A 24,426-nucleotide genomic window follows, 5' to 3' on the forward strand; every position below is an offset into this window, starting at 1 on the left:
TATATGTAAAAAGCTTTTGCTTGCTGGAAGACGCCGTGCGAGTGAGTTTTAATTGAGAGGCACTTATCAAAATGGAGACTTCGTCACGTCCTTCTCTAGAGAGCCGAACCGTCGTGTGAAATTGCATTTGCTTTAGCTGGAATGAACAGAGTGCGGGTCCCCAGTGCCTGGACGAAGCATGAGTAGTTCTGAAAATAACATGGCCGCTGTCCTGAGGCTGGCGTATTTAAAGTGTCTATAAAAAGTATTCACCCCTTTTTTTTTTTTATTGCTTTTACAAATTGTTCATGATGAACAAAATTTGGCTTTTTTTTTTTTTTACCCCTTTAATGATAAAGTAAAAAATGATTTCTACAAAATGACATTTAGCATAAAATAAGTGCATAAATATTCACCCCCTTTGAAGTCACTAACATATTTCAACAGAAGTCCAGCCAATTGCTGCTAGTTGTCTCACAATTAGGTGAAAGGAGATTGGCTTGAGTGGAGAGTGTGTTTCAAATGATTATATTATAAAAAATACCTGGAAGGTCCCTTCAGTAGTTAATCAGGATTCCTGGCTACCTTTACAGCATGAAGACAAAAGAACACTCGAAGCAAATCAGAGAACAGTTTATTGAAAATATAAGTCAGGGGATGGATGCAAAAAAAAATCTCAGAGGTACTGAACATCCTCTGGAGTTCAGTTAAATCCATCAGCAAGAAATAGAAGGAATATGGCACGTGTAAATTTGTCCAGATCAGGCCGTTCTTGCAACACTTATTTCTTGATTATGGATAATTATGACTCGGGAGGTAATGAAAACCAAAATTTAGGTGCAAATGTTTTTTTTAAATTGCTCAACCAAAGTACCTCAAAAATGTACTGTAAACTTATTGCGATAGGGATGCACCGATATGAAACTTTGGACTGATATCAATATTTGTATATAGGCCAATACCGGTATTGATGCCAATATATCTGGCATCCCTAGTTTGCAGTGTTTCAATCACATTATGACCTCTGGACATTTACTACTTATTTTATTGTAATAGCCTAGTTGCACCACTAGGACACAATTTGTGTTGGGAAACTTGTGCAAAAAAAGGTAGGAGTGCTTAGCATCCTTGGCACACACTTCAAATCCAACAAAAATTGTGTCAAACATTTACTAACACTAACGGATGATTTCTTCGTCTTTTTTTCTCCATCTTTTAAATACTATTTTGAAGATATTGTGAGATGTTTAAAGGAAAGCCGTCAAAAGGTCAACCAGGCTCCTTCACATTCTTTAGCTCCAACAAGAATCGTGACGATGGTTTCTGCCACCGTCATCTAAAAGTTTAACGTATAAAGGTCTTACAAATACCACAGTCCAACCAACAAAAAGCTTTTCACATTTTCTATCCTTTCACACCCTCATATCTATAAAAATTATAGGTTGACACAGAAGGAATTTTGCAGCATAAACCACTTTTGGGTCCTGGTTACCCTTCACTGGACAACTGGGAATGAACTCAACCAGGAGAAAAACTGACACAAAAACAGAAAGACACAACTCAGCAGTTCAGTTCAGTCTTGTTTTATTACAAATCTTTTATTAGGATATCCATATTTTTCCTCATTTTTAATCATCAGTCTGGTTTCTTTTCCTCTTTACAGTAGTTAATGTGCAATCATCTTTATTTCTGGGTCACAGTTAGGAATTCACAAAGTTTATTGGCACTTTGAACACGAGGGGAAAACTGGCGTGGACACGGGGCAGTTCGGGGTGTAAGGAACAATCGGCTTGCATGGAGGAGGCGGCACAGAGGGTAGGAGGTCTTGGGTGTGTTTGTGTGGAGTGGGGGTGAAGGGTGGGTATATTCTTTGACATTGATGGATGCTACTGCATTATTTTGTGTTTTCAGGGGTTTTCTTTTTTCTTCCAAACCTTCAAAAATCTGTTTTCACCTTTTCATTTATTCGAGTTATGAATAGTAATAAAGAATAATACCTCATGCTGCGAGTGCACACCTAACAATCAAACTTTGATAGTGCTTCTATTTTGCAATGTACAGTTCATATATTTATATATTTATACCAGAAACTGAGAAAAGAAGAAGTTCTGTAAGCTATCTTCGCCCAACAACACCAGAGACAATCAAGAGGTGGTTTTCTTTCTTTCTTTCTTTTTGTCTTTTTTCAAAAATGGTTGTTGATGGTTGCTATGGTCCTGTGCAAGCCCCGCCCCTTCCCCTGCTCTGTAAGTATGATTCTGAGGTAAGACAGTTGACATGAACTCTCAGCTTGCGTCCCGTTTCTGTAAAAGCCCTGCACTGTGTGTGTTCAAAATGGCCGTTTTGACCCTCAAAACAAACCAACATTTTTTATACATATATATGTATATTAACCTGCTTCGTAACGGCAGCCACAGCAGTCCAGAAAGCTGCTTGCAGAGCTGAGATAAAAGTCTGCTATGGCTGAGAGCTCCAGAGGTAAACTGGTGATTTTTTTTTTTTTTTGTCTTAAAACTGCATCAGCGACACAAAGACGCACACACATATCCTGACGGTGTGCAGGTGCGTGGGAGAGCGTCTGCATCTCAGAGGTTTTCCCGTTTTTTTTTTTTTATGTGTACATATACAGTGTATAGAGCTTTATATATAGAAGTATGTGTTTTGTCTCTGGTGTGCGGGGATGTCGGGGGGGGAAAAAAGCAAAGTAAACAGACGTGGATTAAAAAGACCACAGAGAAGAAGAAAACAGAAGGAAGTTGTGAAGATTTTCGGAGTCCCACAAGGCGGGTGAAGGTGGTCAAAGCAGAACCGCCGAGGACCATGGGAGAAAAAGGCCGTGACGGTGAGAAGGACAGAGAGGGAGGGATAAGCTGTAAAGACGTCGCCTAAGTATTGCCATCTTGATTCAAGAAGGTCTTGCGTTTCCTTCCTGCTCTTGTCAGTTCTCAAGTCAAGATTTGTTTTTGTTTCATTATACACACGTGATCACGCCGTCACTGACGTTCCTTGCGGTTTTCAAACAGGTTCCCACACAGGAAAAAAAAAAAATCCACCCATTGTTTCTGTAAGTTACACTGGGATCAAGTGTTGAAAGCATGTCTTTGTTGGACACTTTCCACCTTTTCATTACCAAATTTGTAAGTCGAAAGCACACACAAGGTTTCTGACGGCGAAGCCACTGTAATTTTTACAGGATTCAATCCAGAAAATTAAAAAGTGTTATCTATTTACACTTTAAATAACAGATTAAGCGGTGGCCTTTACGTTCCGCCAAAATGTTTTGAAACACTAAGGAGTGAATGTTTAAATTTTGCTTTGGTATATATAAAAAGGAGTCAAAATGTTTTGTAAATTTATTAAAACTCAATATCTATGTCTGTTTATAATTGAAAGAATACTGGACAGTGTAGCTCCGTGCCTCTTAGACGGGCATTTGTTTTTTTGGGGGGTGGTTTTGTAAAAATCTGAGGCCGAAAATATGTTTGCATAGAGAAATGGTGGCTGTCAGCAAATGATTATCAGCTGCATTAAGACACGATTTCAACACTTGCTGGTAGAATTGGACTTTTTCATTTTGAGTCCATTTTTTAAAATGGAAAAACACTTTTTGAAAGATGGCATGATTTCTTCAGATCATCAAAGATTTCAATCAATTGTCAGCTGAAATTAGGAGGTGGGTTTTTCTTCATGTTGTGCGGATTTCCAGTCCTGTGTGAGAACCCTGTTCAAATCATCACCTGCTTCACTCCACCCATCTGGACGATCTCCCCGATCCCCAATCCTCACCCCACCTGGGGGGAGACAGCTTGAACTGTTCATCCTTCATCATTTCAACAATAAACATCTTTCAGAGAAGAGAGAAGGGGAAAGAAATCAAATAAACAGCAATAGTACATAAAAGTAAAAATGATAAAAACAAGGAATTTACATAGAAAACGACTCCTCATATTAAATCTACACCCTTTTTTTTTTACCCCTTCCCCAATCAAAAAGTCCCACTTCAGATGCCAGCATTCATAAACCACAGATAGGAAGTGACAACAGTGAGCGTGCTCAGAAAGGTGCAGAGGGCTTTGGCTCTACAGGAAAGTTGAGCGCTCCCCAGAAGGTGCTTTTATTTTTTATTATTTTTCTCCCACTCTCTACAAGTCACTTTTTCCCCCTATCTGTGGGTCGGATGAGATCAGGAGTTAACCAATGCAGACTGACGGAACGGATGGAGACGTCGGACAAACAAACAAGTGGAGTGCTCTCTTTTGTTTTGGGTTTTTTTAAAACAATTTTTTTTAATTCATGTCAGTATTTTTCAATCTATTTGGCGTTGTTGGCGGACATGTTTGGAGGGTATCCTGTAGTGTCGGATAATAGCGGCGGAGGCTCTATGGCGTCCGCCATTAAGGTGCTTGGATGAATACAGTGATCGACTCTTTTACAATCATAGTTCACCGCTTTTTGGGATCCCTTCCTTCCCGCCACCTGGTGGGTTTTGGAAGTTGCTGCAGTGGTTGAGGCCTGCCCCCCTCATTCCTCCAAGCCTGGACCTTGATACTGGACCTGGGTCAATTGATACTAGGTGGCGTTTAAAGAAGGATTTTAAACATTCATGCAGTGGTAGCTTATGCTTTGAGAAAAAGGTGATTCAAGAACCAGTTATTGTAAACTTGACTGGGTCAATTGATACTTTTAAGAGTGAGTACATGTTTATTTATGACATAATTTGGTTTAAAACAGTCATTTAGACTTGCAGAATTTACTTGAAGTGAGCCTCACAGTTTTTTGTCTTCCTATATCCATACATTCCTCAGTTGGCGCATCCCCTGACCCTGACTGACAAAATCCTTGGTACAGTAAAAACTAAACATCTGGTCCAGCAACCCATATCCCCCTCACAATGCCCACAGCAACTCAGTCATACAATTTCAATGTAAAAATATGTGGTTCTCTTTTTCTAAACTATTTTACACCTAACCGTGTATCAACCGTTTACGCAACTCTACATACAGGCGTTAAAAGATGAAATATTAGTAGCATCTCTTTTAAAAATAGCTTGATAACTAAAGACTCAAATCTGAAACAAAAAAAGCAAAATGAAATTTAACATTAACACACACACACACGCACACACACACACACACAACACCCTCTGGCCCACCCAAACGCGAGACAGAACGTTGCCTTTAAATAGCTTCCCTACAAAAGGGCAAACAACACGATTAACAGTGTATGGCACTAGGAGATTCAATTCCTAAGTTCCTATTAGAGATGTGGTTTTCAGTTTGATTCACCCTGACCATTGGAAACAAGAAGAAAAAAAAAAAAGGATCTGCTCAGCGAGCACAAATCACAGAGCTGCAAGGACGTGATTACAACTATCTTCAGTGGTACCGCTGTTGCTGAGTGAAGAAAATTTTTTTTTGCATCAGTGAAGTGTTTTTTCTTTTCAGAGGAAGCACAGATGTAAGAAATTGTACTATTACATGTAGAGCCTGGCTGCAGGAAATTAAGAGAGAGCAAGACTTTCAGGAGAAAACTTAAACCAGCAGCAAAACGGCTCCGTCTGAACGCTTCTGTTGAAAAACATGTTGGATTTGGAAATGCTGGCAGCCTTTTGGAAATCCTCTAACACACTCACAGAAGTTTTAGTAATGCAAACCGCACTAATCAAGCGTATTGCTTAAATGAAATGTAAAGACAGTTTAAGATGTTAACTCCATATTTATTGTCTGTTGGTTTAAAAGTAATTGGAACATCGTATTTAACAAAAACTGCTCTAACACTGTGATGTCACATTTTGTTCTACTATGCGTAATTAATGGCCGATTATGGCAGGAAGGCGAGACAGAGTGATTATAATTTAATTTACGTTAATTGGTGATGGCTAGTCAAAAACTGACCAGTGCATCTCTAATTACGCATTTTGTAGTTCAGACAAAAACTGTCTAAATGTTTGTTACAACAAACTCCTATTAACTTTTTTTCTAATAAAACACAGATGCATGACTTATCTTAAGTTTTGGAAATATTTCTTTGTTGAAATGCCATTTTAAAATGTAACATTGTTTACTTTTACTTTGCTCTCTTACCTGCGTCTAGGTGATGTTAATCCAATGAACAGTCAGTAAAACAGCACTAAGGTCAATTTGTCTCACAGTAGTTTCCATCTACTCTGCTACATAAAATAATACTTATTATTGCTTCTTTCCAAATAAAACTTTCAAATATTTTAATCAAAGCTGCAAACAATGACTTTTCGTCATGAAAAAAAAAGTCCACCAATTTTTGAAGCCCTTAAAATCACTCAACATTTACTGATGTATTGTTAGGCTCTGGTGATGAATCAGAGAATTAGGATTGTGGTTATTCTTATAACTACGTACAATGTCTTAAAAATCCAAACTAGGGGGGCACCGATTTCTGACCATCACCGATCTTTAAAAAAACCTGGCCAGCCGATTCCAATTTTGGCTGATACAGGTAGATAAGGTCAGTGGAAAATTTTGTTTTTCCATGTATCAGCCAATCGCCAATCTCACAAAATTAAGGAAATCAAGGTTGATATTTTCCCCATGCCCCTAGTCCAATTAGTAAAAAAAAAAAAAAATTCTTACCAAGTGAAAATCTTCTCCCCTCTGTCTATAGAATAGATCCTAGAAGAGCTGCCAGCACAAAGAGCTCATACAGCGTGTCATGCAGGGTGGCAGATCGTTTGTTCTGGCTTTGTGGCTACCGGACCTGAGCTCCAAGTCCATCATAAAACTCTTGAGTCAAATGGAGGCCGTCTAACAGCCAAAACTTGGCCCAAAGTGGGTCAGTCCGCCGATGCCAAACATAGCACATGTAGAAAAATAAAAGAATGTTGAAGTCACCCAGGCAAAACCTAAAATTGACTGAAATGTTGTTGCAGGTCCTTTAGAGGGCTGTTTGGATCTGGATTTCTGTAGAGCTCGAAAGACTGGAACAATGTTGGAAAGATTCGTTCTCTTTTCGAAACCAGATCGTTTTGGCTTATTTTATTCAACAGTCCAATGTGTGTGTGTGTGTGTGTGTGTGTTTCCTTTTTGCACATTTGAGGATCCTGGTTGAGATCAGATCCTGATGCATAAAACCCTAGGAGTGAAAAGAGGTGTACTTTCTTTTCACCTGTGACTATGGTGAACAATGCACCTCTCTCAAGAATTGTGTACATGATTACTACTTTTTAATATGAGCCAAAGTAAACTGACACTGGTTTACTGGACATTTCAGGAAGTTTCCCGCAGTAATAAGAACAAGGAAATTTTTTTAATTGTCTTCTAATGCATTTTTTAAAAACAAGTCTAGATTTTTTTTTTTTTAAAAAGCAATAACTCCCTACCCTGCAGCTCAGTCACGTATTCATAATTTTTCCCCATTTTCTAACTTGTACGTTAGAAAATGGGACGAAGAACAAACACGGTGTTTAATTTAAAGACCACAGTTGGGAGGTGTGACTGCCAACATGGCTGAACGGTCTTTCCAGCTGTGGAAAAAAAATATCTTTACAAGCAGAACTTTTCAGGACAGAGGGGAGAAGAATTCAAACAAACAAGTTAAGAGGAAATTAACTGCGGGATGGATGGATCTGTAGTGCTTTGTGGAGAAGCAGCTTTCAGCTTCTATGCACCACAAATCTGGAAGACACTTCCAGAAAACTGCCAAAATGCTGACACACGAAATTCCTTTAAATCAAGGCTAATGCCACTTCTGTTTAGAGTTGTCTGGAACACTGATCAACATTTTTGATGTATTTTTGCGTTATGACGGCGTTTGACTAAATGTAGTGGCTATTGCTTGTTTCATAATTGGTTACTGTATTCTATTTTGATGGTGTAAAGCACTGTGAACTGGCCTGTCATTGAAATGTGCCACATAAATAAAATTGACCAATTTCATTTCTGCAAGCTGTGTTTACCGTTTGGAGTCGCTTTAATTTTTTTGTGCAGATGCACCAACTGGGCTTTTCCTGCACAGATTTTTATTTATTAATTTTTTTTTGCTGAGTTGGTCTGAGTTGTTGATTCCCGTTTCGAAAGTTTCTGCCTTTTTTTTTTGTCTTTCCACAAAATGAACGTAAAACACAAGAATGTGCTGAGGGTTAATAGACAGAGGTAGTTGTTTTTGAACCAAACAGTAGATTGAGGAATTAAGATTGTCCCTATTTATGCTCGATGCACCCCAATTATTTTAGTACACCCTGTGGGATTGATGCATTTATGGACTGAAAATGGACGACCTTCTCAGTTTGGATGCATTTAACGAACAGGAAGTAGATTCCGATTTTTCAGGATCCGACCTGCCGATCGAGGGAAAGTTGGGACGATTTTGATCTCTGGCGGATTGATCGGTCCATCCCTGGGTTTTTATTGTTTCTACTCCCACCACACTAAATCCTGCAGCATTAACAAAAGAGCACTGAGGTGTTTATCTTCCTACAGCAGACCAAAAAAAGAGAGAGAGGGAGAGAAAGGGGGGGGAAAAAAAAGAATCATCAGCCTCTTCTCTCTCCTCTCACTCTTGTGTCTTTGTCTGGTTTGAAGCTTGGCTCATGTGACGGCAGAGTGCCGCAATGCCTCATCTGTCCTGGGAGATTCTTAACAAACATCTCCTCCTCGGGAGGAGGCGCGGCACAGCGCCACCTTTTCCTCGTCTTTCTGCTCAAATCCAGGATAATTAGAATAATTGTCTGAACCCACTCGGTCACCTGCTTTAACAGTCTGGTTGTTATTCACCTCATGATTGGCTGCGTCTCTTCCCTGTGCGTTCCTGCGATTGGTCAGCACACGGCCGCCGTGGGACACTCGGTGCCTTCCTTCGTCAATACTCTGATTATTAGGAGGTGCAATAAGCATAAAAAAAATCATCTCTGATTCATCTGATTATACGTACCTACGCCTGGCGACCTTTCAGATTTGCATTCAGATAGCTCACAGAAACACACACACACACACACACACATATTCCCACACAGACAGCAACCTATTTGGCAGCTCCATCTGTTGTTGTAGACAGACCGCCCACACACACAAACACACACGAGGATGCACATATATTGGCAGGGATTTGCATTCTGTAAAGAAAATGGAGTCGAGACGAAAACGATGGCGCGCGTAATGAAGCAACAAGGGACCGACGCCGTTCAGCTCCCTTCCTTTGCGTGTGTGTGTGTTTGCTGAACAGACAAAGGAGGAGAGAGAGAGAGAGAGAGAGAGAGAGAATTGTACGTATGGAGAAATAAAGAGATGTAAACAAAGAGGAGAGAGAGGGAGGGAGTTGTCAGGAAGTTGCGTCTGCAGGTTTCTTCAGGACGCCTGACCAGGGCCTGGACAAGCTTCTTGTTTTAGCGAAGAGCTTAAAATGTAAAAAATTAATGATTTTGCTCTGCTTTTTTACTTTGAATTTACTTTACATTTTTCAGCTGAGTATAATACACGCATACTGCAGATGTGGGTAAAAAGAAAGGTATGCCACTCTGTTCGAGGAACAAAAAAAAACAGCCACTTATCTCATCCTCTGTGCATATACCACCCACTTTCTCTCTCTCTCTCACACACACACACACGCCGATATACACACAGACCTTGTAGAGCTAAGCACCCAAACCACCCACACACAGCGGCAGACATGCGCAGTCGCAACGCGAAGCCAGACACACGTACGCAGCACATAGATCTGAGACGCACACCGAGCACGGACGTATGATCGCACGGGCACGTACACGCACACACAAACACACACGCATGCGCGTGCTCTCCCTCGTGAGGAGGCAGACGTTAACATGCCATAAATGGAGATGGAAGGAAGCGAGAGGAGCACATCCATACATTAATATGCATACGCACGCTAAAAACACACCCACACCTTGTTCGTCCTCTCTCACGCACACACACACACACACACCTACAGGCTATACACACAAGGCAGTATGCATGCATGCATTCATACCAAAATCATCCAAGCGTGCCTGCTCCCACCACCTCAACCTCCTCCCCGTCTATTCGTTCGTCCCTCCTCTCTAGGGAGACTCGCCCTGTCCTCTTCCTCCGTCGCCATCCCTCAGATATTTCGTCCCCCCGTTTAAGGAGCTTCTACACACACAGCACTGGATTTCATTTAAACAGCTGATTTAGAAATGGCAAATAATAAATTGTGCCCTCCTTTTCCCCTAAGTCTTCTCCTGATTCATTTCGTCCTACTTTGTAATGTTTTATCAAATCTGTGCCGTCCTTCAGGTACCGAACTCGGCTAGGTTGCCGTAAATTGTGCTATGACTGAGCAATAAGGCCTAAAATCAGTACCGTGATTTACTGAGCGTTCACCTCAACAACGATAAATGGACAATAACACTGCCCCTCCCACACCGAAATGAAAGAATGTGATAAATACTTCGCAGTCAGTTATATTGATAGTATAATCCCTCTGGACCGGTTTTTCGCAGTTACTTTTATTGCAATTTTAATGAACGTTAAAACTACGGCTAAATAAATTAAGAAAGATTTGTACTTTTAGTTGTTATTGAGCCAATAAACAAACTGAACAAGTTTAGAAGTTTGAAATAACTTCTAACGTCCTTGCTGGATCCAAAATGTTGCCTAATGATTGATGCTTTTTTGAGGGGGGAATGATCTGTTCCTTTTCCTCCTCAACCAGCTCTACCTTCAACAATTCGTATTTCCTCAATTTCCTCAACCTCACAGTCTCTTTCACGTCTTTTTGGCGACTAGATGGGGTGGAGTCACGTGACTACAGACTGTACAGGTAGCGCAGCGTCTTAAAGGAACATGAGCATAGCGTACCGTGTACACAACCAAAAAAGACATAAACCACTTTCGTTTCCTTTAAATACTGAATATGCCAATAATTGCAAAATGATGTCGGCCGTTGTCATAAATTTCGGTCTCGGTTCATTTTTGGTTTATCGCCCAGGCTTAGCTTGTACCACGTGCGTTTTGTGCTTCTCGGTCTATTCATAGAGAAATATTAATTAAAAAAAAATTACATTATATAAATACATAAATATATATGAAAACAAATGAAATGGTGGAAAGTGGCAGAAAATTTCAGGTAAATTCCCTGAAACTTTACATTGAATTTCATGGGAATTAACTGGCCAATTCGGAGAAAATGTCAAATATCACTTTTTTGTTGTAATAGGAGAGCCATTTAATATTTTGAGGTAATCATTATTGTATATCAAATATGGGTTTTTTTTCCCAGCAAGCACATTTCTTTTGGTTATATTTACCCAGAATGCCTTGTGCTATAGTACGCTTCCTGCTTTTGAAGCGTTCTTTGGTCCGCTCGGCATTCCCATATGCATTCAAACCGCACCAGAGTTCACTTCAACTGAACCAAGACCTGGTTTGTAGCCGGACCAGAGTTTGCTTTTTTTGCTCAACATCAAAGTTTGATTACGCATTCACATCCCCCCAAATGAACCTGGGTTTTTTTGTTGTTTTTTTTCAGACAAATGAACTACATAGTTGATTGAAGCGGATTAAACAGGGCTGGTGTGAACAGTGCCCTCAAATTCAGGGTTTGTTCCCCATATACTCCTGGTGATATACATGGGAAGTCTGAAAAGTTTTCCCATAATTTGACCAAAATGTATTTTCTAACCACGGGGTTCAAGACCTTGTTATTTCTTAACACTGATCTGGAAACTGTCAGTTCTGGTCTGAGGAAAACCTCTGGGTTGTGTTTGTACAACACTGATTCAGTCTGACAAGGAGATTCAAGATGATTCTTTTTCTCGCTCGTCTCTTTCTTGTCAAGTGTGGGGAAGACCCAAAGATTTGTTGACGGCCACAAGCTACCTAGTCAACTTTCAGGCAATTTACTTGTTGTTTTTTGTTTTGCCACACAGGCAATAAGGTGCTTAGGATAACAGCTCCATTAAAACAACTAAAAGAAAGGATTGAACAGAAACAAGCATAAGAAAAAGGAATGGACCTTGCTAGCTTATTGTTCTTAGTCACAGCAATCTAGCCAAGTAGTTTGGATAAATAAACATGGCGGATATGTTAGATATGCATATGAGGTCACTACGCTGCTGTTTGTCTTTTCGCACGTACAGCACCTTCAATGTCTAGTGTACGGATGAAGATTAGTGACACTAAACGTTTGTACTACTGCTGAGTATGTTTAAAAATCATGTTAAAAGCACTGCTGCTGTCATCAACCTCACTGTGCGAGATGAACTTGAGCTCTTATCGATTGTCACCGTTCCTGTTGTTTTAAACGTTATCATTATTGCTCTGTAGGAAGGTTTAGTTTTACTTTGGCGAGTTTGTCTTTTCTTGTGGCCATTTCCTGTTATATGGAGACAGTCACACATCAGCTCTAATTGAATACCGTGTTCTCTTATCTTTAAGTGAGTTTGCTAAAAACATTTCTTGACACTTTCTTTGCTCTTTGAATTAATTATCCTCAATTAAAGGTTGGATTTTTCTTTTTCTTTCTTTCATGCTGCTGCAATAATAGGGGAACTTATTTATCTGTGCGTGTTGTGAAGGTTATCAGTAGCACATGTTGGTGGAAAATTAATAACATCATAGTGTTACGTTTTGAATATAACAGTACAGCATACGTGTTCATGAATACTATCCGTCAAAACACACATTTTTTGTACCTTAACTCCACTGAGCAGTCTTATATTTTATCATATTTAAAATATATTTTTTAGAAGTTAGCTTAAAATCTCAATATTTAGCAGTAGCATTTTAATTATACGTGTCTCATCTTTAAAATTTGATTTAATACTGGCAAATACACGTATGAAAACGTCATGTGTTGAATTCATCAGACATTCACATGAAGGAGAGGTTTCACCGGTTTTGGGTCTATGTAAGAAACAAAAGAACTACTTAAAATATAATAAAATATAGCAGACACAGTCATTTTGAGATGGATATGAACATAAACTTCAAATGTTTTGATTGTTGCAATATCTATTTTTTAAGTAATAAATGGCCATCGAAGGTCTGAGGTTAAATCTCGTTGAAATCCCGCGTTTTGGCAACGTCGCCCTGGCTTTTGTGTTCTGTCTAAAAGATCAGAGATCCTCGAGGTTTATTTGACACATCACAATGCCCTTCACGTCCAAAATAATAGTCGGCATAGTCAAAAGCTATTACTGGTTTTGGCGAATTAATCACGAAGGGAAAAAAAACCCTTTCGGGGTTTAACTGACAACTATTTAGACGAGCTTTAAATTCTGAAGGTCATTTGTTAATTTCTTTGAAAAAAAATCTTTTTCTTCCTTTATTTAAATTCTTATATTCAGCCAAAACATCTGTTTCTATGCCAATGTATTTTTTTGGTTGATCTCCCATTTATATTTAGTTGCATCTTTAGTAAATAAATACCGCAACTTTCTTTTCAAAATGCTAACAAAGAACTTTCAAAGTGTTCCCAGCATGTTCCGCACACAGAAACAAATCTACGTTAGCTGATCACTTCGATGCGTTTCGTTGGATTCCCATGTTTCCCTGGTGCGCTGTGGCCGATGGGACCGGCAGCGCCCCAATGTGTATTAGAGTGCAGATCTGAGCAGTGAATGAATCGACCAAGCGTGTGTGAAAACGTGCCGTCTGACTTCCCACTCTTTCTCTCTCTCTCTCTTCCCAGCAGCACACACACACACATTCAACCCTACATATACACACATAGTCCCTGCCAAGTATTCGCGCTTCTGTCAATCCCAGCACACAACCAGCCAGAAAACGCCTGAGGGAAAACCTGCGCTCTTAGCGCCGCAGCTGCGAATATTTCAATTCAAACGCGAGATAAGAAGGACCTCACACACTCAGTGCTTTGCAAAAAGTATTCACACTCCTTAAACCTTTCCACATTTGGTCACATTCCAAGTAAAAACATCTTTGTGTACCATCAGGATTTCATGTGATAGATCAACATAAAGTGGTGCAAAACTGCAAAGTGGAAGGAAAAATAAACACAATTTTAATGTTAGTGTGGCATGCTTTTGTATTTACCTGCTATTACTTTCCTTTCCTTACTATCCTTAAATAAAAGCTAGAGGATGTGACTGCCTTAAGATGTCATTTAATCCTCCAGTCTTTTCCAATTTCGCAATTGCAGAAAATTTGCAATTTCGAAAATCCAAAGAAATTAAATCAAGCTAGTTAAGTTCTTTTTTTCTTCTTCTTCTGTATGTGGCTTTTGAAAGGGGTCTAATGATAAGATATCACAAAATTCCTTGTAAATATTTCTAAAGTAGCACCAAAAAAACTTATTTTGAATGTTGAAATCCATGTGCTTTATTCCTTTCATAATCACACACCTTTCGTTTACGTCTCTGTTGCTAATACTAAAATGTGAAAAGGTTGAAGGCGTAGAAATACTTAGCAAAGCAATCACATGCACATCAAAATAGCTTAGTGAGCTCAAAGAGGTGGAGACTTGCGGTATTTACAATTTGGAATTTTTCTTTAAATTTTTTTTTTTTTTCAAATGGGTGGTAAACATTGGAAAAAATTGGACATTAGCTAAAAAATTTGGTTGTTTTTAAGAGGGGTGGGTTTGGGGAGTTGAACATTTAAAAAAAAAAAAAACAATAAACATAAAAACATGCGTCTTCCGCTTCAGATCCGTACAAAAACACAGCCTGATTGTACTTGTACCACATAAAATAAAATAACAGTGTATTCATAGCCAACAGATTTCTTTGACTGCAATCTGTAGCATTGTTGTCCACCCCCAGGAGCCTTGGGAATAATAATAATAATAATAATAATAAAAAGAACAATGTAAACAAAAAGATTTTTTGTAACAGGGTGTTGGGGGTTTCAGTCAGCGGGGCCAGGAGATTGTAAACTGTCAATATACACATCGAAAATGTACAACCCTCGACCTCATCGATGCCACAAAATACTAAACAGTCAAAGCAAAAAGGGGCTCAGCACAATCTTTCAGTCGTCACTGCCTTACAACACTGTAGTTCGGACGCTTCGCCTCGCATACATTCAATATCAAAACAACAGTGTTACCGGAGTTTGGGGGAGGGAAAATATCGCTCTCTCCAAACAGGATTACCCTCACTGACAGCCCTCCCCAGGGAATGTCGGTGATTGATTGTGAAGGGAAAGAGCCTTGGTGACAATAAAAGCTTTAAAAACAAAAAGTAGAAAAACTAAAAGTTGAGAAAGGTTGCAGAGGAATGAAGAGGTGAGTGTGTGTGTTCGGTTTTGGGGGGGTAGTGGGGTTCACGTTCTTTACTCTGCGACCTTTCTCTACGTCTTTCTGTCGGTCTCTGTCAGAAGAACGAGAACCTTCTGAGAGAGAAAGACAAAAACAAGCAAAAGGAAGGAAAGTACAAGAAACTGACCAAACAGTAGCTGCGTTTCCAGGACAAATGCGCACAAAACGTTTTTGACAATCCGCTGAAGTCGAAAAAGCATAATTTCGCAATGACGGTGTTTCCCATTAAATAAGAAACGCAATTGAAATTACACGTGAATACGTCCGGTCACGCGTGTTCGTTAAACAAAACAAAGTCGTTAACAAATGTCCATCATCCACAGAAGACAGGAAAAGCCGTTTCCTGTCTTCTCCTACGTAAATTTTCCGCCGTGCTAACATCCGGTTGTTGATCGCGTGACTCGTGTGATGTGAAAAAAGTGTCTTCCGAAATACGCCAACTTCAACAAAAAAAAATCTGAAAAACCACTTCATCCTAGCACAAAGACGGTTTTATTGAAAAACGTGTTTTGTATTGTTTTTTTCCAAAATTGGCGTGTTTCCATTTAGCTCATTAATTTTTGTAATTCCAATTTGCGCAATTATATGGTCAATGGAAACGCAGCTTGTGAGAGAAGGAACAGATTCCCAGCCACCTGGCAGCTGGGAAGGGGGGCGGGGGGGTTGTTGTGTGACAACCGTCATGGAGACCGCGGCGGTCCAATGTTCTCGACTCTTTACCGCAGACGAATGAGTCCGTCCGATCTGCCTCCATGTAATCGTTTGCTCAAAACAAAGTGCTGCCGTCTCCGCCGGCCCCTGGCATGGCGTCAGCCGACATGGTCCCGCTAGACGCTTCGCTGTTATTGCCGGCCGCCGCCACGGCCTCCAGAGAGGTAGGGTCGAAGCCCTGCTCCACCCCAAGCACGTCGGCCTCCATCTTCACGCTGTCGGCCAGGAAGGCCGAGTATGCGTCGCTGTCGGCCATCAGCAGTTTGAGCTTGGGGATCCAGCTCTTCCGTACGACGCGCCTGGCGTTGGTGCACATGTCGGCCGCGATGGCGTTCATCTCGCTCTCCTTGAAGCTCGGTGCAAAGTTCTGGCAGTAGACTGGAGGAAATGAAAGAAGAGAAAAGTGGAGAGTCGTGGAGGGAATCACTTTAACAGCAAATGGAGTGTGTGACAGAAAAGCCAAGATATCACAAAAAAGATGATACTGTAAAGACTCACATTTGACCGCATGCAGCACTCTGTTGTCCAACGGCTTCCGGCTGGGGTCATTGGTCGATGAGCGGATGCCGGTTCCACAGCTGTTAGCTAGTGTGCTCCTAACCAGATGAAAAGGAAACAAAAAGATCCCTGTAACCTCTTATTCACATATTTGATTCCATAAACTCTAATCGGTTAATTTTAAGGTACAAAACTATCAATAATGCAGAAAATTAATATTTCATGGTACTTTTAAAGCTTGGAAAGTTCTAAAAAGCTCAAGGGTAGCAAAAGGACAAGGCGTATACCGATTGCAATTTTCTGGCCAATCACTGATTTTACAAAGCCTGACCTGCCAGTACCGATTTTTTTCTTTTTGTCTAAAAACCTGCTAAAAAATAGCAACAAAGTCGCTAAGATGCAAAAGTGGTGTGACTGTTGTTAACAGCACATGTGAAAACGGCTGTCAGTCAGCCCTCTCTTAGCTAATTTTCAGACCTTCGTGGAAGTAGGTGAGATCGGTTTCACATTTAAGTATCGTCTCATTTCTTGGTCAACCGATTGATTGGTAAATCCCCAAAGTTGTTCTCAAAACAAATAAAAATTTAAGGCTGAAACGATTAATCAGATTAATCATGATGAATCGACCACTGGAAAATTTGTCAAATAATTTAGTAATAGATTAATCGTTAACTCTGACATACAGACTGAAAAAAAGTCATTTGCCATATTCACAGCAGTAATTAAGCCAAAACTGTACAAAAAATGATACATTTTGCATTTAAGATGAAAAAAGGCCCTCTGTCTGTAAATAGCTTAACTGCTTAAGTGACCTAGTTTTAGCTTCACCAAGTTCAAATTCTGAAATAAAAAAATCTCCTATTAAGCACCTTTTGACATCCAGTTATTAATCTGTTAATCCACAAGATGATTAACAAATCAGCCCTACACTGTGCTGATCTCATGTCAAGCTAATAGAGCTTTTCACGTGATGATGCTAAGAGTATTTTTCTAGCTGCAAATGGATCCATTACTGCAAATGATAAAGCGTCCAACCAAAGGAGTGCTGCTATTGAATTTTATGCAATAAACAGGTTTTCTTTCTTGCTTAAAAAAGAAATTGAACTATATGTGTGTTTGCATCTCATGATGTATTTCTAATATTATATTTTAAAAAATGCATATTGTTAAATTAAAAACTAGCAGAATATGGCCATTTTTTTATTGATAAATTGATTGACTAATCAATAACTAAAATAATTGCTGGTTACAGCCTTATGAAAATTTAGGTGTGCATCTGGGATTATGTTGGTAAAATTTTAACTGTATTGATTATGATCAATCTAAATTTTCCTATTTTCTTTCTCTCTTTCTTTCTATATTTCGTTCTATTTCTTTCTCATGTCCTTTGCAGCTTCTATCATGTTTTCTTCTAACTCCATCCATCTTTCTAACCACACTGATAAAATGCATCCCCACAGCATAATGCATGTTCCACCATGGGGGATTGCATGAGCACTGTTTTCTTCCACACAGCCCTTTGCATGTAGACAAAAATCTTCAGATTTTGTCACCTACATCAGTGGTCCCCAACCTTTTGAGTCGCACTCAAAATAAATTCACCTTTCATCAGAAAAATAATTTGAAAGAAACAGTATTTTTCAAATCCGTCATCAAAACGTTTCATCTTTAAAGCCTTCTAGAAGGTACTTTGATAAAAAGCTTTTCTTCACTTGATCCGTCTTCGCCTGCTTCACTTTCCCTCTCCCCACCCACTAAGAAAGTTGACAGCAATAAAAGGCCTCGGCATCGCAGCAAACAGGAAGGATTTCAGCCACTGACCTGTCAAAGAACGCCGCCAGCAGCCGCCTGAGTAGCACTTTGTGGCGGGTGCCGGCGCTGACGTGACAGTTCATGAGCTGGGCACGCGAGATGAAGACGGAGGTGCCGCTGACCAGCTCCAGCTTCTCCGCCGGGTCGCCTTCCTCGTAGAGCTTCGGGTGGCAGCGGTTGCCGATCTGGCTGATGAGCTCGGCCGGCAGCGACGCCAGGTCCTGCCGGGACCGCCCCCCTTTGCCTCCACGCCCGCCTCCCGAATCGGGGGCCAAGTCTGGCAAAGCGTCCACCCTTTCTCCAACCACTGAAGACAGAGGGAGATTTATTGTTACTGTGAAAATATTTCTTCCTACCTAGATCTGAAAAACATGGCAAATATTTCAGTTCTCCCAAATGTTTTCCAGAACCCTCCACGGTCTTAATGCGACAGCTCAGGAGGAGCGCGGCAAATGTCACGGTCGGACAGCAGGCGACCGCCAGTGTCCAAAACCACAAAAACAAAAAAAAATAAAAAATCTCGCAATAGCGTACGCGGGATCAGTGCAACCTCACCGGACTACGCACAGAGTAAAAAAAAAAAAAAAAACTGGTTCCCATCTCAATTGCAGGAGGGGTTTAAAAAAATTACAAATTTTGGATGGAAGTGGCGTAAAAAAAATTCTAAAATGCAACAAATTTTATTGAATATTTGTCAGCTTTAGTATAGTAAAAAAAAATTTTTTTTTTTGCATCTTAAATTAAAATCTTGATTACTACTGCTTCCACTACACACTTTAAGACAACAGCTGTAACAAAGTGCTGTACAAATAAAATCAACAACCATTCAAATTATGGAAAGGACTAAAGAAAAAGACAACAATAAAATCAATAAACGCTCAAATGGAAATCAGATCAAAACTCTCAAAATGAACCAGACTTTCCAGGCAAGCGAACCAGAGCACTAAGAGGTGTGAATGCACCCAAAGATAGCTAACTTAGCCGCTTCTTCACTCTGCAACAGGTTCGTTACAGAAGAGTGTTGATGCTACACTTGCTAGCTTAAAACGATCCGAACACATTGGCCTATTCATTTCCTCACCTGCCGCTCCGGCGTTCAGCATGCTGTACATGGTGTACATGTTGCAGATTTGTCTGTACTGCTCTTCGGCGCTCTCGTCCGCAATCTCGTCCTCCTCCTCATCGTCGTGGTAGCTGATTGGCGAGTCACTCGTGTACATGCTGAGCGTGCCCGGGCTGGTGCCTTCAGGGGTGCCGACATTGTTGTTGTTACTGTTGTGGTTAGTGTTGAGTCCAGCTCCTCCCACTAAAGCGGCACCGCCAACGCCGGCTCCCATCACAACACCGGTCGCCGGGCCTCGCCCAGACGTATCCTGCGTCGCTGCGTTACAAGACGAGGAAGAAGAGGAGGAGGACGAGTAGCGTGCAGCCTTCCTCATTCCACCTCCCCCGCCTCCTCCAGACCCCCCGCCGCCATCCCGGTTGGCCCCCTCCCACAGCCGCTTGGCCACGGGGGTGCAGACCACAGAGTAGGGTGAGCCCTCCTGCCGGGGAGGAAGGAGGTACAGCCGGTTAATTATCATCACACCCAGACGTTTAGCAGCTCATCAAATGCTCACGACTACCAAGGAAACGGAACAAATCGCGACAACATGTCAAAGTCTGTTGTGCGGGGTGTCAAGCAGTGAATAAAAGAGATTAACAATTGATGTTATGAAGGTTTGTTGTAGGATCCTTTGAGAAAAAGCACTTTAAAGTTCCAACAGCACTTTTTCAACTTTTCAATCCACCAACGCTAACGCTAAGTGTCAGAAATCATTTAATTACTAAGACGATCACAACACAAACCGTCCATGGATACTGAAAAAATGCTTTGTAACCCGCTTACTCTTGAGGTTCTTCAATCATTTTCCCTTTATATAATTTTCTGCAGAATATGAGAATGTAGCGAGTTTTAAGGTCTTTGGTCAGAGTGTACCTGCTGGTGCTGAGGGACTTGCTGAGGCGTAGTGGCCGTTTGTTCCGACTTCACCTTGGATACCAAGGGAAGAGGCGTCAGACAGGAAGCAGGCCTTCCTACAGGCGCTGCAGCCACACCCACACCCACCCCTCCGACTGTCTGGGTGACTGGACTCTGGGGCTCGGAGGACGGAGTCTCCTCGGCATGGAGACCCTGGGAGTCACAGCTTGGGGAAGAGACCTGAGAGGATTGGGAAAATGAAACTTTGATCCATGCACAGTATGTTGATTTTATGCTTTATGATTTAATAGTTCAACATTTTTAGGAGTTTTGTCCTTCGTAGAACTTTCACAATGATTTTTGTGAATGATGATGGAGGGGTGGAGGAGAAAAAGATGAACAACTGAGTAATGTTTGGAGTCACAGACAGATGGACGGAGAAAATGGATGGATGGATGCATGGGTGGGTAATTTTTGAATGGATGGATGATACGTATATAAGTTTTGGATGGACGGACAGATGGATGGATAATTTCTGAATGGATAGGATGATGGACAGCTTTTGGGGACATTCAGACGGATGGATGAAACTTTTAGACAATGGGACCAGGAATACCAATCTTTCCACACTTACCCAGACCTCAGGCATATTTATACTTTTATAGACTTTTCTAAACTGTACACATACTTTAAGCACAATGCAATGTGTGTTCCAGTTAAAAGTTAAATGACAAGCTGGCGAGAAAAGGTTCTAATCAATAAACAGATCTATGCAGTGAGGTATTCCAAACCCGATCGCCACTGCTACGTGCAGTGTCACTATCATCATTCAGATATTTCTAAATCACAACAGCATCATGTATCGGGATTGCAATTATATTACGGTAACTAACATAGTTTTCTTTGAGCATGCTCGACAATACGAACATACACAACTGCCACATACTTAGCTCATTCATTCACTCTGAAGTCACCTTGAGGAAAAACTCTGTGCCTTTCTCCATTATCTGTTGGATCTGGAGGAAGCCGGCGGTGTACATCAGCAGAAACTGGTCTCCGATGTTCATGCTGAGGCGCCCCGTGTAGCAGAAGGCCAGAATCTGCTGGAAGCTCTGCGGCTGCACAGCCGGCGGCAGCTCCACCACAGAGCTCTTCCCGCCGGCATTGAACAGATCCCGGAAGTAGGAGCTGCTGGCTGCCAGAACTGCACGATGAGCCTGAGGGGTAAACAGTGTGGGGGGAGCGGGGGGCTCGTCAAGGTTCAAACCACACAGCGATTCAGGCTGAATATATAAACAGACTGATGGGAACAATGTTGGATCCATTTGATTATGACACATTTACTACACCACTAATGGCGAATATGTCATCTGCCAAAATGCCTGCCAAACAATTAAGGTGATCAAATTTCATGTTTTATAAGGTATGGTTTTAAAACACACAGAACTGTTTGATATTTTGTCATGTAATAGCCACAAATTTCAATATATTTTATTCTATTTCCACCATCGTTTTGGCGCCCACTCTAGCTCAGCACCCCATTCATCGCATATAGTGCATACACACTTTTTGCACCACAGGATGGATGTTTTGGGAGGGACAAATGCTCACTATATTTTACTTATTTTAATATTAATACTAATACTCGCTTTATTTTACTTATTTTATGGGTAATTATTTACTTTATAATTCTTATCTCTAAAAATGTTAAATGATTAATTGCTTTTTCCCTATCACAATTATTTTTGGTTCTTACTGCTAAACAGAAGGAAGGTTGTTATGTGCCCATCATCTGATGAAAGACTATTAACTTTCTCATTGGATTTGAATTTTGAATCTTAACCCATTTGAATATACATGCAAGTTTGAGGTTGTAATGTGACTAAAATATGAAGAAATTCAAGTGTTTTTGTATGTAAATCCACATTAAAGAAAGCTGAAAATAATTATTCAATTAAAATGTAAACTACTTCTTAATCTACATATTTCATGAGGCGAAACAAAAAGACATTGAATTCAACAAAACTTTACAGAAAATTATTAGACAAAACAACTATTTGAAGTCTTAATTATGGAGAAATACTGTTAATATACTGGCGAATAAAATATTTCATACAATCTGACCTTAAAGGCATGCCCCTTGACGACCACGGAGACGTCACAATAGAGGCCCTGCAGCCGCTGTTCGTTCAGACACTCCAGGACATTGTTGCCAAAGTTGGGGATCGCCATCTGCAGCGTCTGAGCCATAACGCTCTGCCCAGGACCACAGGGTCTGCGAAATTTACCACAGCAAGAAAGAAAGTCAGGGGCGTACATGCGGCAAACAAATAGACAAATTTTATTGGAGTAAGAGCCAACCTGATGCAACTTTATTTTTAAGAACTTTTCAAAAAGAGCAAAACTGAGCAAAAGTGCTGAACAGACACCATATTTAAAAACCAACATAAAACAAGGAAACTAGTGGTTTCCCAAAGCCGATACTGATGTCAAGCCGATACCCCAAATCGATATCACTGTTTTGCTGGACTTTCCTCCTGGGCTGCTATGAGGTACAGCTTTAATATCAAAATTTGCTAACATGCTCTTATTTTCGAAATTGCTACAGTTAGCATACATGGTATAACTAGCATGTTGACCTATAGTAACATACTCCATTCACTACGGAAAAAAACACGTTAAAGCTCAAATTAGCTAAATGCTAATTAGCTAAACTGCTGTCAAATCACATGTGGGCTATCACTAGCGAGGAACAAGAAGCTAACGGCATGTTGTGGATAGATTACCAAGGGAAGGGTTAGGAGGGGCTAAATGAGGAAGCAAAACAAATGCAAAGAGTAGACGAGGTGGTAAAAAAGACAAAGCAATACAAGAAATCTTCAGACATGAAAAGTAGAGCAAAATGACAAGCAGATGGAAATGAAGAGAGCAAGACAACTTGAGATAAAGAGAAAGGGTTGCTTACGTGCATGAAGATTAATGAATTAAAAATTTGGTAAACAGCTTTGATTCAAGTCTCTTTTTTTCTAAATAAAAGAGAATTTGGAGGCAACAGGGCCAGTTATATAAGCTCTTATCTTTATCCTAACCCTGTTTCCTTACATCTGATTCACTTTATAGAACTGTTTGGCGGTTTTTGCCTTACTTTGACATTTATTTTGATCAAGTTCTTCTATGTGAAGAACAAAAACTGCTTACGTAACTTGTCTATTTCACTTCCCCACAGAACAAAAGGGTCTCCGATCAAAAGGAAGGAAACCGTAGATCTCCAAGCGAATAATATATCTATCATTAAAGCGTCACTTTAAAGTGGACTGTATTTTTGTTTGTAAATGCACAGCACATATAAACTGTAGCTGGGAACAGAAGTAAACAGCTGGGAACATAAAGGTGAGCCGCAACGCCGCTGAACAAATACGTCATATGGAAGATTGTGGCCTCCGAGCAATGGATGCAGGCCAAGTTCGGCAGACACCAGCGAGCATTTGGAGCACAGCAATGATGCATTCTATCTGACCCCGCTCCAACCCCAAACATCCCACTAATCTGTAAAAATATTTAACTGATTAGCCTTTCTCTTCCACTGGGAGCAAAACTCTCAGATAAAACCCTGCAACCTAAACAGCAGGCTTCACAGATTTATTCAGATCTTCTTGTATTTCTGGCAAGCGGCGATGACAAGACCTGCTAACTGAAATTCACAATTTTCACAACTTATTGTCTGATATTCTACACCAAATTCTAATATTCTACATTAAGTTAGTCCTGGAAAAGGACTAACTTTTCCAGGACATTAAGTTAGTCCTGGAAAAGGACTAACTTAATGATGATAAGAAGCTAATCGAGAAAAGTTTTTGTGTAGCACAATTCAGTAACAAAGAGCTTTACACGATTAAAACATAACGCAGTGAACAAACAAACAAAAAAAGCATTATGTTTCAGGCAAAATAAAGAGAAGTAATAAAAAGTTGCCATACAGACTACAATTAATCAATGTTCTAGTTATTATTAATGAAAAGCAGCTCTAAACTGGTGGATTTTTTTTTGTTGCCTTGATTAAAAGGAACTCTGTGTTTTGGCAGTTTTGCAATTTTCATGAAGTTTGTTCCAGATAAAACTGAATACTGCTTCTCCATGTTTGTTTTTGATTCTGGGGATGCAAAGTAAATGTCAACCAGAAGATCTGAGTTGTCTGCAAAATTGATTTAAATCTCTAATGTGTTTTGGTCCTA

General features: G+C 40.4%; 1 protein-coding gene across 3 annotated transcripts in view; it reads right to left on the minus strand.

Moving 5' to 3' along the window:
• Positions 1–1,546: 1,546 nt before the first annotated feature.
• nacc1b (nucleus accumbens associated 1, BEN and BTB (POZ) domain containing b) overlaps positions 1,547–24,426 on the minus strand; it is a 36,599-nt gene continuing 13,719 nt past the window's right edge. For all 3 annotated transcript variants that reach the window (XM_032562444.1, XM_032562443.1, XM_032562442.1), the window contains exons 2-8: positions 22,319–22,469; positions 21,169–21,411; positions 20,213–20,434; positions 19,316–19,778; positions 18,244–18,541; positions 16,423–16,520; positions 1,547–16,302 (exon numbers count right to left, since the gene is read on the minus strand). In XM_032562444.1, the coding sequence (XP_032418335.1) occupies positions 15,980–16,302; positions 16,423–16,520; positions 18,244–18,541; positions 19,316–19,778; positions 20,213–20,434; positions 21,169–21,411; positions 22,319–22,444 (1,773 nt within the window). In that variant the 5' untranslated portion in view covers positions 22,445–22,469 and the 3' untranslated portion in view covers positions 1,547–15,979. The remainder of the gene's footprint in view (positions 16,303–16,422; positions 16,521–18,243; positions 18,542–19,315; positions 19,779–20,212; positions 20,435–21,168; positions 21,412–22,318; positions 22,470–24,426) is intronic.

Source organism: Xiphophorus hellerii, chromosome 5 (assembly GCF_003331165.1).
Source record: "Xiphophorus hellerii strain 12219 chromosome 5, Xiphophorus_hellerii-4.1, whole genome shotgun sequence".
NCBI classification, from domain to species: Eukaryota; Metazoa; Chordata; class Actinopteri; order Cyprinodontiformes; family Poeciliidae; genus Xiphophorus; species Xiphophorus hellerii.